General features: G+C 39.5%; 1 protein-coding gene across 1 annotated transcript in view; it reads right to left on the bottom strand.

The window, feature by feature from the left end:
* LOC139936899 (sodium/potassium/calcium exchanger 4-like) overlaps window positions 1–6,406 on the bottom strand; it is a 55,796-nt gene extending 49,390 nt beyond the window's left edge. The window contains exon 1 of the mRNA XM_071931719.1: window positions 5,760–6,406. Within this exon, the coding sequence (XP_071787820.1) occupies window positions 5,760–5,865 (106 nt within the window). The 5' untranslated portion in view covers window positions 5,866–6,406. The remainder of the gene's footprint in view (window positions 1–5,759) is intronic.
* Window positions 6,407–14,823: the final 8,417 nt, after the last annotated feature.

The following is a 14,823-nucleotide window of genomic DNA, read 5'->3' as shown; positions in this document are numbered from 1 at the left end:
TTTTTTTTTTTTTTTTTTTTGCTGGTTAGTTAGTTTGTTTGTTTGTTTGTTTTTATTCTTTGAGCGACGTGAACCACAGATTATGGCAACGCAAAAAGGCGCCGTGGGTCAGTTTGGATTTCAAGTGTTGTTTCGGCTTTCTCATAGTTTTGTAATCAATAAAAGTTGTCTAGTGACCGTGACGTCACCTTACGCTTTTATGCACATCCGGTATCACGAGTTCTTTAAAAAGCACAGTCATATTGGATCCCTACGTAAAATCACTGCACTAACGTCACTGACAGTCGATAAGGGGCCAGACTTTTTCATTAAATGCAATCTATAGATTACGTCATAAACGGTTTAATACGGTATATCAGTGTGACATAGGGTCTGTGTATAGGCTGATTACACAATTTCACACAAAATAATGCTGTGCCCAACAGGAATAATGCGCCCGAAATAGATCAAGTGTCCGTATTGGCCACTCCCACTTTCACAGGCATAGCATGTATCCGCTGTATTTTTTTTTTTTTTTACATACGTCAGTTTATAGGCCCACGTTGCCTTGGATCGGACGAGTTGGTCTATAAAAAGCGTTGGTAACCGTTTTTTATAAAATGCATATGGTTGGAAAGATAGTTTAAAAGTATTATACAATGATCCACACAATTTGCCTCGAAATTGCGTGGTTGTCCTTTTACTGTGCGACCTAACACGGTCGGCCATTTATGGGAGTCAAACATTTGACTCCCATAGATGGCCGACCGTGTTAGTCAACGAGATAAAAGGACAACCGTGAAATTTCGAGGCATGTTTGTGTGGATCATTGTATTCTACTTTAACAACATCTTTCTACCATCTTTCACATGCATTTTGTAACAAACGGTTACAAACGCTTTTCAAAGACCAACTCGACCGATCCAAGGCAACGTGTTCCTTTAAACGTAATAACAACAACGTCTTGGCGGTACAATCGAACATAGTTAAGGCTGACTTTACGTTGCAACTGTCACTGATATAGCTCGAACGTGACCAACACTCAACCATAATTTATCCCCAATGCAAATTTAACATTTATTAATTCAAAACAGAAGATTCCATACATAGCCTCGGATCCCACCTGAGATACATGTCAATGGATTTCTTTTACTTGGGCCTTAAAGGTACCGACAGTGCTTATTTATATAAACTTTTATAACACACCCTACAAATATTCTGCCTGGTCATTGGTTTAGAGCGCGTAACATGACATGTCTTAGTTTTGCTAGACGACGGCCGTGTGAGAGTGCATCGGTTTGCCGTGCGCTAGTCCGAAGACTATCACACGGCGTGCAGTACCCAGACGTCCGTTGCGTGTACGAGGATGATAAATTAATAGTCTGTAACCATTTCGGATTGCACGACACTGTAGCAGCTCAGTAAAAGTTTTTGCAATCTGTATTTGCGTCGTCCGTGGATTGTAGCATTCAGGTCTGTAACTTAAATTTAGACATGTTTGGGGTGTTATAAAAAAAATATTGGGTGCGTTCGTTTAGCTTCACTGGGTCGACCCCGATGTTGCGTATTTTATTTTTTTCCAGGACGAACGTGGGCACACAGTTACCCGACGTTCGTCTTCGAACCAGAAAAAAAACCCAGACACGTCACCACGTGAGCCTTCCCGTGGTGACGTCAGTGCACCTCGGGCCAGCCCCAAGTGACCCAAGTGGGGCTCTTGGGGCTGGCACGAGGTGCACTGGCGTCACCACAGGAAGGCTCACGTGGTGACGTGTCTGGGTTTTTTCCCTGGTTCGAGAACGAACGTGGGGTAATTGTGTCCCCACGTTCGTTCTGGAAAAAAATATAATACGCAACATCGGGGTCGACCCTGGCATTTTATTCCTTCATGACCCAGGGAAGCTAAACGAACGCACCCAATGACTGCTTCTACTCGTGCAATGGTTAAAACTATGACTCCCGAGGTGATCCCGGGGCGTTCATGAACGCTCCGGTGATCACCTCGGGAGTCATAGTTTTAACCATAGCACTCGAAGCAGTCAATATTTGTATAATATAGGCCTACATTGGTGTAGTTTTTGAGAAGTTTGTAAACAAAAAAAAGTTATTTAAGAGCTTGTGAGTCCGAAATGATTGAAAACATTGATAGAGGTTTGCACTATTTTGTCAGATAATAACAGATTGAACTTAACATTTCACAGTTTTTTTTTATTTCATGTAGTCCCTAAATGTTTTGTCACATAATGGGCAGATGCTACTTGTCTTGTACAATTACAAATGTATGCGTGCTTCAAATGCACTGGTGGAAAGTTTGGTAATAATAGTCAAACTAGCCTTCTCACCTTGGTGTCTCCAACATAAACCTGTGAACATTTGGGCTCGAATGGTCATCGAAGTTGCAAGATATGGAAGAAAAAACACCCTCGTTGCACAACTTTTACCATTCAGATGCACAATATAAGGCTTTAGACCGGAAGTATTTTATTAATTGAGTGAGAAATTATCTCTTTCGCAAAAACTATGAAACTTCAGAGGGAGCGTTTCTCGTAATGTTTTATACTATCAACAGCTATCTACATAAATTGCTCGTTACAAATTATGTTTGTATGCTAGTAATTGTTTTGGGTTATTAAACAGTTTCCAGTGCCTTAAAACCGCACTTGGGTGTCACGCGTTGTCGTTTGATTAATTTACTGTCAATCAATCAATCAATCAATCAATCAATCAGTTTATTTCCACAGTATCAAACTCACAATCAATATCAAATCAAATGTCAATGAGCGTTGATTATACTATCCTCAAACTCCCCGAGGCCCATTAGCCGAAAGTGAATATCATCCTCTACATATCACCGCACCGACATCGCGATTGTTTGGACTTAAAGGCAGTGGACACTATTGGTAATTACTCAAAATAATTATTAGCATACCTTTCTCGGTAACGAGTAGTGGGGAGAGGTTGATAGTATCAAACATTGTGAGAGACGGCTCCCTCTGAAGTAATGTAGTTTTCGAGAAAGAAGTAATTTTCCACGAATTTGATTTCGAGACCTCAGATTTAGAATTGAGGTCTCGAAATCAAGCATCTGAAAGCACACAACTTCGTCTGACAATGGTGTTTTTTCTTTTCTCGCAACTTCGACGACCGATTGAGCTCAAATTTTCACAGGTTTATTATTTTATGCATAATGTTGAGATACACCAACTGTGGAGGCTAGTCTTTGACACTTACCAATAGTGTCCAATGTCTTTAATACATGGGCATGGAATTCCCACCCAGTGCACCCCATAGGTGTTTGAACCTACAACCCTCATTCCCTCTGAATCCTTCAAGGCTTCATTTCGGCAAAGAAGACTCCGAAGGAGTTTGGAGGGCTGGATTAGTGTGCGAAGGGTTGACACAACACTCTCCAAGCATACGGCATGACAACTATCGTTCGTAATGTAAGTGTTAGTTGGTTCTAAACACTGAACAGGCCAGGCCTAGACACTAAGGCTAAATCACTGTACTCCAATTATGTTCGGCATTGTGACGCCTATAGGTTAGAGAAATTATCCCTATCTGGGAACAAGCTCAAGAATTTCTAAACAACTCAGATAAAATGATCAACGAGGGACATGCCTGCGGTTGTTAAAATTATAAAGATACCGAGCATCACTGAAAGATAAAGGTTTATATACGTCTAGACGTTTCATGCAATGTAATCTGCTTGTCTTCAGAAGAGAAGACGCAGGCAATTTCCCTATAAACTACACCACCAACTATCTTCAGAAACAACAACAATATCTCAAAAAAAATAGTTTTTCTTTTATATATTTCACATAAAAAGCAAATCAATCTTGGTTTGTTTTTACCTCTTTGCTGGCATAACAACTACTTTTAGCCATAGAGCAAGCACATTGCTTCATGTTTAAAGACAGTGGACACTATTGGTAATTACTCAAAATTTCTTTTAGCATAAAACCTTTCTTGGTGACGAGTAATGGGGAGAGGTTGGTGGTATAAAACATTGTGAGAAACGGCTCCCTCTGAAGTGCCATAGTTTTCGAGAAAGAAGTAATTTTCCCTGAATTTGATTTCGAGACCTCAGATTTAGAACTTGAGGTCTCGAAATCAACCATCTAAACGCACACAACTTCGTGTGACATTGGTGTTTTTTTCTTTCATTATTATCTCGCAAGTTCGAGGACCGATTGAGCTCAAATTTTCACAGGTTTGTTATTTTATGTATATGTTGAGATACACCAACTGTGAAGGCTAGTCTTTGACAATTACCAATAGTGTCCACTGCCTTTAAGCTGATGTCCTAGATGTCACCATGGAGGACACGAAGTGCCCCGCGCGTATACATTTAAAATGGGTTAAGCGATCATCAACCACACGATATTACGTAATACATGGCTTTACCATTCATACGTCTTTACGTTATATCCTGAACCTGGTTTGGGATAAATGACCTTTTATTTGTTCCTCAAACATAACGGTACACAAAACACATCACACAGGACAATGGGGTTTGACCATGGAGAACGGACAATGGGGTTGACCATAGAGAAAGGACCACGGTTGACCATGAATCGTTGTCAATGAAGAAACACTTCATCGTTTATACATTTGGAACTCTTCGCCAGTAAAATAACTGTGAAAGATAATGACGACAAAACATAAAATCTGCACTCTTTATAATTGCACAAATTATACATTTGACGGAGTGAAGAATAAGTAGGATAGGGTGGGAAACCTTGGAGTATGTGTACCGTGTGCATGGAGTAGGGTTTGAGATTATATTTTAAACGTTGGATGGTGGGAATACAATATAGTACTAGGTTTGCAATAAAACCACGTACATTAGTAGAATTGTGCATGGAGAAAGGTTTGCTGTAAAACCATGTGCACGAGTAGGATATGAAACTTTGCACGGTGGAGATACAAATAAAATCTAGTAAGGTTTAATAGGCCTTCATATTAAAAAGCAGTATTTTGTATATAATTTCAAGTAGGCAAAAGTTCAAGTTAATGGTGTAGCGCAATGCAAGATACATTGCTCTCCTATAAAGTATAAATAAATAAACACTTCTCGGAGTGGCAGGGAAGTCTCTGTGTTTATTTGCCTTCAGTGTGTCATGTGTAAACAAGTGATCTATACAACAATAAGGAACTTCCAATAAATGAATAAATATCTCTTGACCCACTAGCTACTATTCAAATACATACACTGCAAAGAACTCTTCAACAGCAGCCCAAAGTAATTGAAACGTTTTCAGAACATTAAAGACACTGGACACTATTGGTAATAGTGAAAGACCAGTCTTCACAGTTGGTGTATCTCAACATGCATAACATAACAGACCGAGCATTCAAATTCTAAATCTGCTGTATCGAAATCAAATTCATGGAAAATTACTTCTTTCTCGAAAACTACGTCACTTCAGAGGGAGCCGTTTCTCACAATGTTTATACCATCAACCTCTCCCCATTACTCGTTACCGAGAAAGGTTTTATGCTAATAATTATTTTGAGAAATTACCAATAGTGTCCACTGCCTTTAATGTTGGCCGACTGACAGCTGCATTTATATGAGGTGTGTCTAACTTCAATAACCTACGGGAAATTTGAAATAAACGTGGTCCCATAATCCACTCATGGGAAATTGATACTAGTTATGCCTCTCGTCGTGTAAAGTGACACTTCAGTACCCCCATCAGAACTTCAGAAGGCCGCCCAATTGATTTGGCATAAGCTGCACACGGTCCTAAACTTTCATTTCGAAACACACTCACCTGGTTTAAAGTTATTCCCCAGCCAGGATAGTCCAGCCGATAAGCAGAATATCACAGTAATGAACAACACTCTCCGTCCCATAAAAAGTCCCCTTGTACGCCTCATTATTCCTTACTCAAAAAGGGTCCAGCCAAGAAAGAGAAATGGGCAGAACTATCACTCAAAAAGCACAATGCCGTTCGGAGGAATGTTATTGTTTTGGTAATTCCCCTACAGACGTCGCGAGTAACCACCAGAACAAGAAGGCGGGCTGTCCAACGTGTTGTCCCCGCACGACGACACTGCTCCTCTCGGCAAACACACGCAATAAACAACCCTGTCGGCACAAAATCCTGCTATGGAGAGATACGAAGCAACACTGTGCGTTCCATGGTCTGAGATTACAAAATGCACCTTTCCAAGTTATATTCCCAGTCACGAAATGAACAAGGAATGTATATTAGAGACTTCAGGGAGGGGAATCAAATCATGAAATCCAAGTCAGAAATGCATTCCACGGGATACTCTAGTATTGCGAGGAACGTGTGCAGGACATGTCAAGCACATAATACACTGCTCCATGCACACGGCTCAGAGCTTGACGTTTAGTAGTAGTGTGCAGAGAGAGTTGAGAAACACGCATTGCAGATTCACACCAGGCAGACGATCTGCACGTGAATGAATACAATGCACTTGTCCCGGGTCCGCAACATGCAGTTTTTTTTTAACAACATGAGTCAGCTGAGAAATAACCCACAGCCAATTGAATGACCGGAATCGGTTTCCCATGGTGACGTGAACCCTGGGATATGACGTCAATCGGAGCACACGCGTTATTTATAAACACACAATCCGTGTCGCTGTGCTCGAGTGAAACAAAAAACTACACAGGCTTCTTTTTTTTTATCAGGAGCGTAAAACCTTGTGTGACTAAGAAACTAAATGGAGGATACAGACTCGTGACCATTATGTATTTATGTTGACGTGAAATATTACTGATTAGTTTTCTTTCCACAATTACTAATTTCACAACTCTCCGTTCCAGGTACCACATCGATAATTACCTTTACCTGTTCGAATAATGAAGCTGATACAGAGCTGCAAAAAACTAATCATGCAAACAGAACAGTGGAAAACCTATTTTTAAATTTCAGTGTGAACATGTTATTTAAGCGCACAAGTTTTGATTCATATGTGCTGCAGTTATTTGTGCGAATGTTTGTCGAGACATCTTTGTTCATCAGCTCCAATGTAATACCGTGGAGCAATATAACATGCCGAATTCGAATAATAATAGTGATACTGCTTCCGAGACGACCACTGTTTGAACTGTTCACGTGAAGTGTAGTACTGAAATTTAGGTATGTTTTTCGAAATCTACCTCCAAACTTTTTGTTTGTAATGTGAGTTGATAGCATTTAAAAATGTCGACAGAGTAAGTAACTACACTTTCGTGTTTCCTGTCTTCACAAATTCTCTTTTTTTTTCTTCTTTCTTTTTTTTCTTTTTTTTTTTTTTTTCTTTTTTTTTCTTTTTACAGTTGTACATTACATTTACATTTGTATACGCTGATGTTTCATAAACATTCTATGCTTTCCAAGTCCTGCCCGGGAGAAACACATACCACACGTTCACTCGTCGGGAGTCGAACCCATGACCCCACATTCCATAGCGTGCCAATGCCTTTATTTAATCACTTAGAACACCAAGTGAGTACATGTACACGGTTACGACGGGCCAGTTAGAATCAATTAGCAGGGGAAATGGCAAACAATGCATGCATCCAATCAATTAGCTTAGGCCTGATCTTCAATAGCCCACGTTCACAACTGTATCTGTACGGCCTATACTTGTATGAACAAGTTTGTGCATGAAAAATCACAACTGTGGATTCAGTAAACATGTATCAAAGATCAGTAGGTCAAATTATGGCCCAGATTGAAAGAGTATTAGTATTGCACGTGAATGTTTGTAACTTGTTAAATGTCAGTATGAGTTGAAACCTTGCATGTCGGCAAACCTTGCATTGCACGTGAATGTTTGTAACTTGTTAAATGTCAGTATGAGTTGAAACCTTGCATGTCGGCAAAACTTCACAATAATCACTGCGGATGGAAAAATCCCTCAAAACACATTTCATACAAAGCGTGAATGAATAAAAAATAAACACTACACGACGTTCGTCAATTTCACGCAATTATGAACGGAATCATAAAAGCAAATATTTTCCTATTTGCCTTATTGCAACTTTAATTTCTGTTTGATGTTTCTTTCCATATCCTTTCACCTCTGGGACTCGGTTCAGACAAAATTATAGGCTGTTAGGCCCTAAGGGAAACTTGGTTTGAAAATGTGGTTTGTTTTGTCCGTTTCAACAACTGCGTTTTGATTTGTGTGTTTTGCAACGCCAAATTATTGTATGAAATGGGATACATGAAAAAAGGTATAGAGCTATTTGAATTCCAGTAGTACCAATCTCTCAACGGCAACTTAAGACAGATCGACATTTTATATCCCAAGACTGAAGGGTACCAGCCGTCGATTTCACAAAACTCTTCCTAACTTAAGACTAATCTTAGGACTTTGGACGAGTCCTAACCCTGCACTGTAGCATGCAGACCTTAAGATTAATTCTAAGTAATAGGACGAGTTACTCGTCCTAACTCGAGATAAGACGAGTCCTAACATTTTGTGAAATCGACGGCAGTATCTTTAAATCAGCAGAACTTTTCGGATTTATTTTGTGTCACACACATGGACAACAGAGCTCTATGTTGCCTATGTGGTATTTGTTGATGTGTACGAGGTGATTATCCGACCCTCGATGTGCACAAGACAACAAACTGCACGGGCGGACAGAGGCATTGATAGGACAAAAACTATTCAATCGTTATGTACGTTTGTTGAGTATTGAAGCCATAGCCTATAAATAGCCATGGAGGGGCACCCAAGGCTACACAGCTTTGTGTGTGATTGACTTGGGTATTGTATCTACTGTAACCCAATCTATAGCTTCAATGTTCACTAACCCGTTCAGAAGAACAATTATAATTTGTATGCCAGGCACAAACTGCCTTTGGGAATAGTTTACAATTGCAAAAAAAAATAGTTATTGGCCGAACGTTGCGACCATAATATCATATGTCTTTAAGAAGAAGGCCATTTTAGCTCACTCGAGAAACACTCTGCTGTGGTCGTAACGTCGGGCCATAATTTTGTTGTTACGGTTGATGCATTTATACCATAAGTCCTTAGGTTGGTAAGCAGTTTCCAATATTCTTTTTCTTTTTAGCTTATAAATGGTTATAAGGACACACCTTTTTTCCGCCGAGGAGATTAACTAATACCCAACATGGCTTGCTACACCGATTAATGATCTCCAACAAATAAAACAACACCATATTCAAAAATCAAACTATGCGGTATTTTCAAAGAGTTTTGTTTTACTTGAAACCAAATTTTCATTTGGAGTGACAAATCTTAATGACAAGAATCAGGGGTTCAGGGATTAGTCGGGACAAGATAACTAAAAAATCACAAATTTTTAAGTCCATTATTACAGCCAATCCTCCAGAGAGATAATTCTCGTCGGAAACAATGACAAAGTCGGGGAAATAGCATTGAAGACGCCCGCCTCATCACAATCGGAGCTACTTATTTCGATCTCCGCAATCGATATTAGGCAGAGATTGTGATTTGAACTATCCCTGGAAGACTTCTGTAACGAGCACGGAGGGACGAGTCCTACTCGGGACACACGAGCTGCACCTTAATCTCTGACAACATTAATATATTTTTTTCTTCTTCACTAAAACAGGATGACCTGACAAAAGTTCACAAGTTGGTTGTATTGTGTTTATTACAATAAATGTGAACAAATTGGCTCTCCTTATATTAAACCAATGATGTATCCTAGATGAAGATTTAAGACGCTTAGAAGTATCATCACAGATTCCAAGAACATTGCCTGAAGCGAGCTTTCTGTTTTGAACACACGAGCAGTATCCAGGGCCTGTAATTTCCCAATGGATTTATGTGACAAGAGCTTCCTATAACTCCAATTATTCCATAAAATAATGCATAGGCCTATACACAAGCTATTGGAAAACTTTAGTTTGAATGTGTGTATTATTTTGTTTGGGTAATTTTGTTCAGAACTTGACTTCGAAAAGGTAAGCTGTTTTCAGCTATAGATAGTCGACAATATTTTCACCTCAAAGAAGTCATTAGATTAGACTAAGGCTTTGACGGGGAATATTTACGATTTTAAACTGTAGGCATAAAATCACGAGAAGGTTTTGCATGCTGAAAACATTTTACTAATTGTAAGGGGTGAATGTCTTGTCCGTATTATCTGTACTGTAAATTTCATACAGCATCTTCTTTGGCCGACCATCAGAGATCCATTGCGTAGGACTACATTGATTTTCACACAGTATTTCGATAAGACCACCTTCACCGCTTGAAAAGGAAAACATGAAATCGAAACAAGGATCTGGTGCATCGAGTTTTCCTTATAGATAAATGATAATACCGTAGCCGGATACATCGATATCGATCGGCAATCACAACCACAGCCATCCCGTGTTCTCCCATAGAACCATGGATCTAGTGTAAATTTCCATAATATTGACCATCATGCTTGAACATGGATCTACTCCCATGCTTTAACCATGGAGGTAGAACCGTGGAGGAAGGAAGACCAGGAGTTCGAACGACGAGACTAACCGCAGAGTAACAAAAGAACTACCTCCATGCTTAAACCCTCTCACCCATTTCTTCCCACTTGATTGCATTTTGTCCGTTTCTGCTGACCATGTCCCATCTTTACCTTCTTCATTTTGTGGGTTCGAATCCCACCCGAGTAATATGCCTGCGATTTTTTTTTTCACAGAGCTCAGTTAAGCACACAGAGCTCAGTTAAGCACCGAAGATACAATGCTTTAACTAACAACAACAACAATGGACACATAATCTGGCAGAGAACCAAACGAATACATCTACACTTCGATCATGAATTTTATATGACCTCTTTACCAAAAGGTGTATTCCCCCTTGATGCGCACCAATAGCCTATATCATTGTCGTCACAGCGGGTGTTTGGAGAGTACTCGTGGCAGCTATTACCGTACATTTAGCACGTTACACAACCCATTGGCCAGGTTCAATAGTTTATCTTTGTTGTCAAGCACCTATCTCTACTGGGTTCAATGTTTTCCATTGTGGACTAGAACATGAGACTTGGATCAATGCACGTTCAGCCACAACATAAACAGTTCAAATAAACATACAATACATCCGAAAAGGTACTTTTCAATAAACAGCACTGTCTGTTTTTGAGTTGTTTTGTTTATCTTATAATTGACAAACACATTTTAAATGGGGGGGGGGGTATTTCTTAAGTCCAAAGGGCTTGCAGAAAATGTATAAATATATATCGTTTTGGTTTATCTGTTTTTATATAAATTGAACGGATCGATTATAGGCCTATGTGATGTAAATAATTAAACAATAAAGTGGGTTATTGAACGACACAATACCTCGTTCAAACTTTGTCAATTCTGTGATAGGGGACCAAATTAAACGAAGAATCGAATTTTCTTACTTTCTTTATGGATAACCACACACCACTGTATAACAGGTAACGAAAACTGATTTATCATTGCCACCCGTGTCAGGGTTCGAAATTAGCGGTCGCCCGATCGCCAAATGCGAGTAAAAATAGCATCGGGCGAGTCAAAATCCTTTCTCACTAGCCCGCAGGGCGAGTCAAATATTTGTTCCTTTTCACATATAAATGAGGGTTCAGTGGCAAAATCCCAAATAAAACTTTAACTAAAGCTTTTAAAATAGTAAGTTTGACAATTCTAGATACTTGCTAGAATTAATTTGGTCGTGATCGGGATCTGAATTGCAGCGTTCATTTCAGAATACACGTTGTCGTACAATCATTGAAAACACGATGCACAAACCACATGGTGCAGAGTATACAGTGGCAAGTCCATGCAGTACGGTGTGCTCATTGTCACACCGATTGTCATTGGGTACCCATTTATCCTGTCCTAGTGTACACAAACAGGATATGGCTGTTTGCTGAAAGAATAACTATCCGGGATTTCCCCTTTCACTTTTAAAGGCAGTGGACACTTACTCAAAATAAATGTTCGATTTTTTTTTACAAACTATCTTGGTATTAACGAGCAATGCGGGACTGTTGGTATATCAACAATTGTGACAAACAGCTTCCTCTGAAGTGATAGCCTTGCTCAAGGCAGTCGAATTATTCACTCCGAAAAAAGACCGTCGCTGTATAAAAATCCACCCGTAATCACTGTGCGTAACATCGCACGACACGATGCCCCCGTACACTATCCGCATGCCTGACGGCCTCCGCATGCGGTTAGTGGTACGAGTGCGGATGACTTGTGTGCACAGTAGTCGTACGATGTGACAGTGTGTATACGGGTGAGTCATGCGGTGTGATCGCAAGCACCACGCACAGGGTATACGGATGGGTTTACAACGGCGTCTTTTGGAGCGAATAATGCGACTGCCTTGAGCAAGGCTACTAAAGTGACTTACTTTTCGAGAAAGAAGTAATTTTCCACGAATTTGATTTCGAGACCTCGGAATTAGATTTTGAGGTCCCGAAATCAAACATCTGAAAACACACAACTTCGTGTGACAAGGGTGTTTTTCTTCCATTATTATCTCGCAACTTCGACGACCAATTGAGTTCAAATTTTCACAGGTTTGTTATTTTATGCATATGTTGAGATACACCAAGTGAGAAGAATAGTCTTTGGTATTGAATATCCGCAGCTTTTCTATCTAAAAATGTGATTGGCCGACGTGTTCTCTTCATTGTGATAGTACAATAACTTGAAATTTAAGTATGCTAAACCAGTAAATAGAATACTCCCCCACCCGAAAAAAGGGAATCGTTTTGCATTTATATCATAAGTCCTTTTGGTTGGTAAGCAATTAACAACGGCTACTATTATACAACAAAGATAAACTCGCCTGACTGCAAGGAAACCGAACAACACGTTTTGTTTGTAAGAAACTATGTCACAACTACGTCATATCACCGCGTGTGATGACGATAACTTATAATCACACGCCCATGGTCAGAATCATTACGGTCTTGTGACGCTTCCTTTAGGCTTAGCTTGAAAGAAAACAAATAATTCTTGCAATCTTGTAAAGAAAAGTCATGCAGTTCACAGTTAAATAAAACCATATAAAACTGATAACGATTGAGAAAAATGGCATGACAAGACATTTTCATTGGAGCGGGGGTGGGGGGGGGGAGCGGGGCAGAGTATTTGTTTTTGGTAACACAGAATTTGATATGTTATATTATTTATTATTAATTGTTTGTTCAACACACTCAACGTTCAAATTCCATCAAAATTATCATGCCTGGAGAATGTTGTCTGAGCAGTAAAAACAATGTGAGTTGGTTATTAAAGACACTGGACACTATTGGTAATTGCCAAAGACCAGTCTTCTCACTTGGTGTATCTCAACATATGCATAAGATAACAAACCTGTACAAATTTGAGCTCGATTGGTCGTCGGAGTTGCGAGATAACTATGAAAGATGAAAAAAACCTTGTCACACGAAGTTGTTTGCTTTCAGATGCTTGATTTCGAGACACCAAATTCTAAACCTGAGGTCTCGAAATCAAATTCGTGGAATACTACTTCTTTCTCAAAAACTACGTCACTTCAACCTCTCCCCATTACTCGTTATCAAGTGAGGTTTTATGCTGATAATTATTTTTAGTAATTACCAATACTGAATGTCATCGGTAATTATTTCAATACGGGCCTCATAAATATCATTCGCATATTAAATCTGCAAACATTTAGCAGAAAATATGTTTTACCCCCAATGTACATCTAAAACGATGCCAGAAACCATCTGTGTGTTTTGTTTAATAAAGCATACACGAGTCATTGTCCCCTCTCAGTATTTACGGTTTTAATTACACATCTGTGGTTGTCTCTCAATAATGAATTACTTGGTTGAGTTCGCTCATCAGGATACCATGAAACCATGAAACCATCAGGTCAGAAATGATCTCACGTAAAATAACCATCCGTTGACATTTCACACGGCGAGGGAAGATCATTGAAGGTTGACAGAGCGTTGAATGAAGTCAAACGTAACCTTCAAAGATATAATTATTCGAAATTCACCTTTAAATGTCACAAACAGAACGCGTCAACTACATTGGAGATGTAGAACTCTAACAAGGGTTGAGAGATACCGATGTTATGGTAATTCAAAGTGGGTTTCTCGGTCACCAGCTTAATCTTTTGTACTTGAGTGTCCGGGATGGAATGAGGTCAACACTCCACAAACCGAAGTGGTATCAGTCACTCTTGTATTTTCCGAACTTGACAAACAATTTATCGAAAATGTGTTTAATAATGGACTCGGTATAAATGATGTGGTTGTAAAACGTGAAATTGAAAAGGACCGTCATGACACAGTCACTAGGAGATGTAGTAAATGCATGTCTTTGTCACTGTATAGGATTCTGGTTTTCGTTTATTTCTTTTGCAGAGCTTCATGAGCTTCATTTCAAAACTTCCCCGCATTGTTCAGCCTGCCACTGACTGCCAACCAACCTCCCCTTTAACTGAACAAATCAGTAGTGCAAGACACCCATCCCAACGCATCAGGATGATATTAACTGGAAACTTCGAAGACGACATTTCCAAAAGTGCATTGATATCTTAACTTGTACCCGGTAGGCTACTCAACCTCACCCTTCAGTCCCCAACCATCATCTTATGGTTTGCTGAATTATGTTCAATTTGTCTTCCATTTAATTGCTTCATGATTTGACCAAACCCTGCCATGAATGTAGACATCAGATTGAGATGCACATTAATTCGTAATACTAAAGAGACACAAAAGCTGTCGCAGACTCCATTCTCCTTAAAGGCACTGGGCACTATTGGTAATCACTCAAAATAGTTGTAAGCATAAAAACTTACTTGGTATTAAAACGAGCAATTAAATGCTATTTTGGAGAGAAGGTTTTTTGAGAAAGAGGTAATTTCTCA

Source organism: Asterias amurensis, chromosome 1 (genome assembly GCF_032118995.1).
Source record: "Asterias amurensis chromosome 1, ASM3211899v1".
In the NCBI taxonomy this organism is placed as follows: Eukaryota; Metazoa; Echinodermata; class Asteroidea; order Forcipulatida; family Asteriidae; genus Asterias; species Asterias amurensis.
Note: the sequence above shows the minus strand (reverse complement) of the source record. Positions and strands in the feature narration are given on the sequence as shown.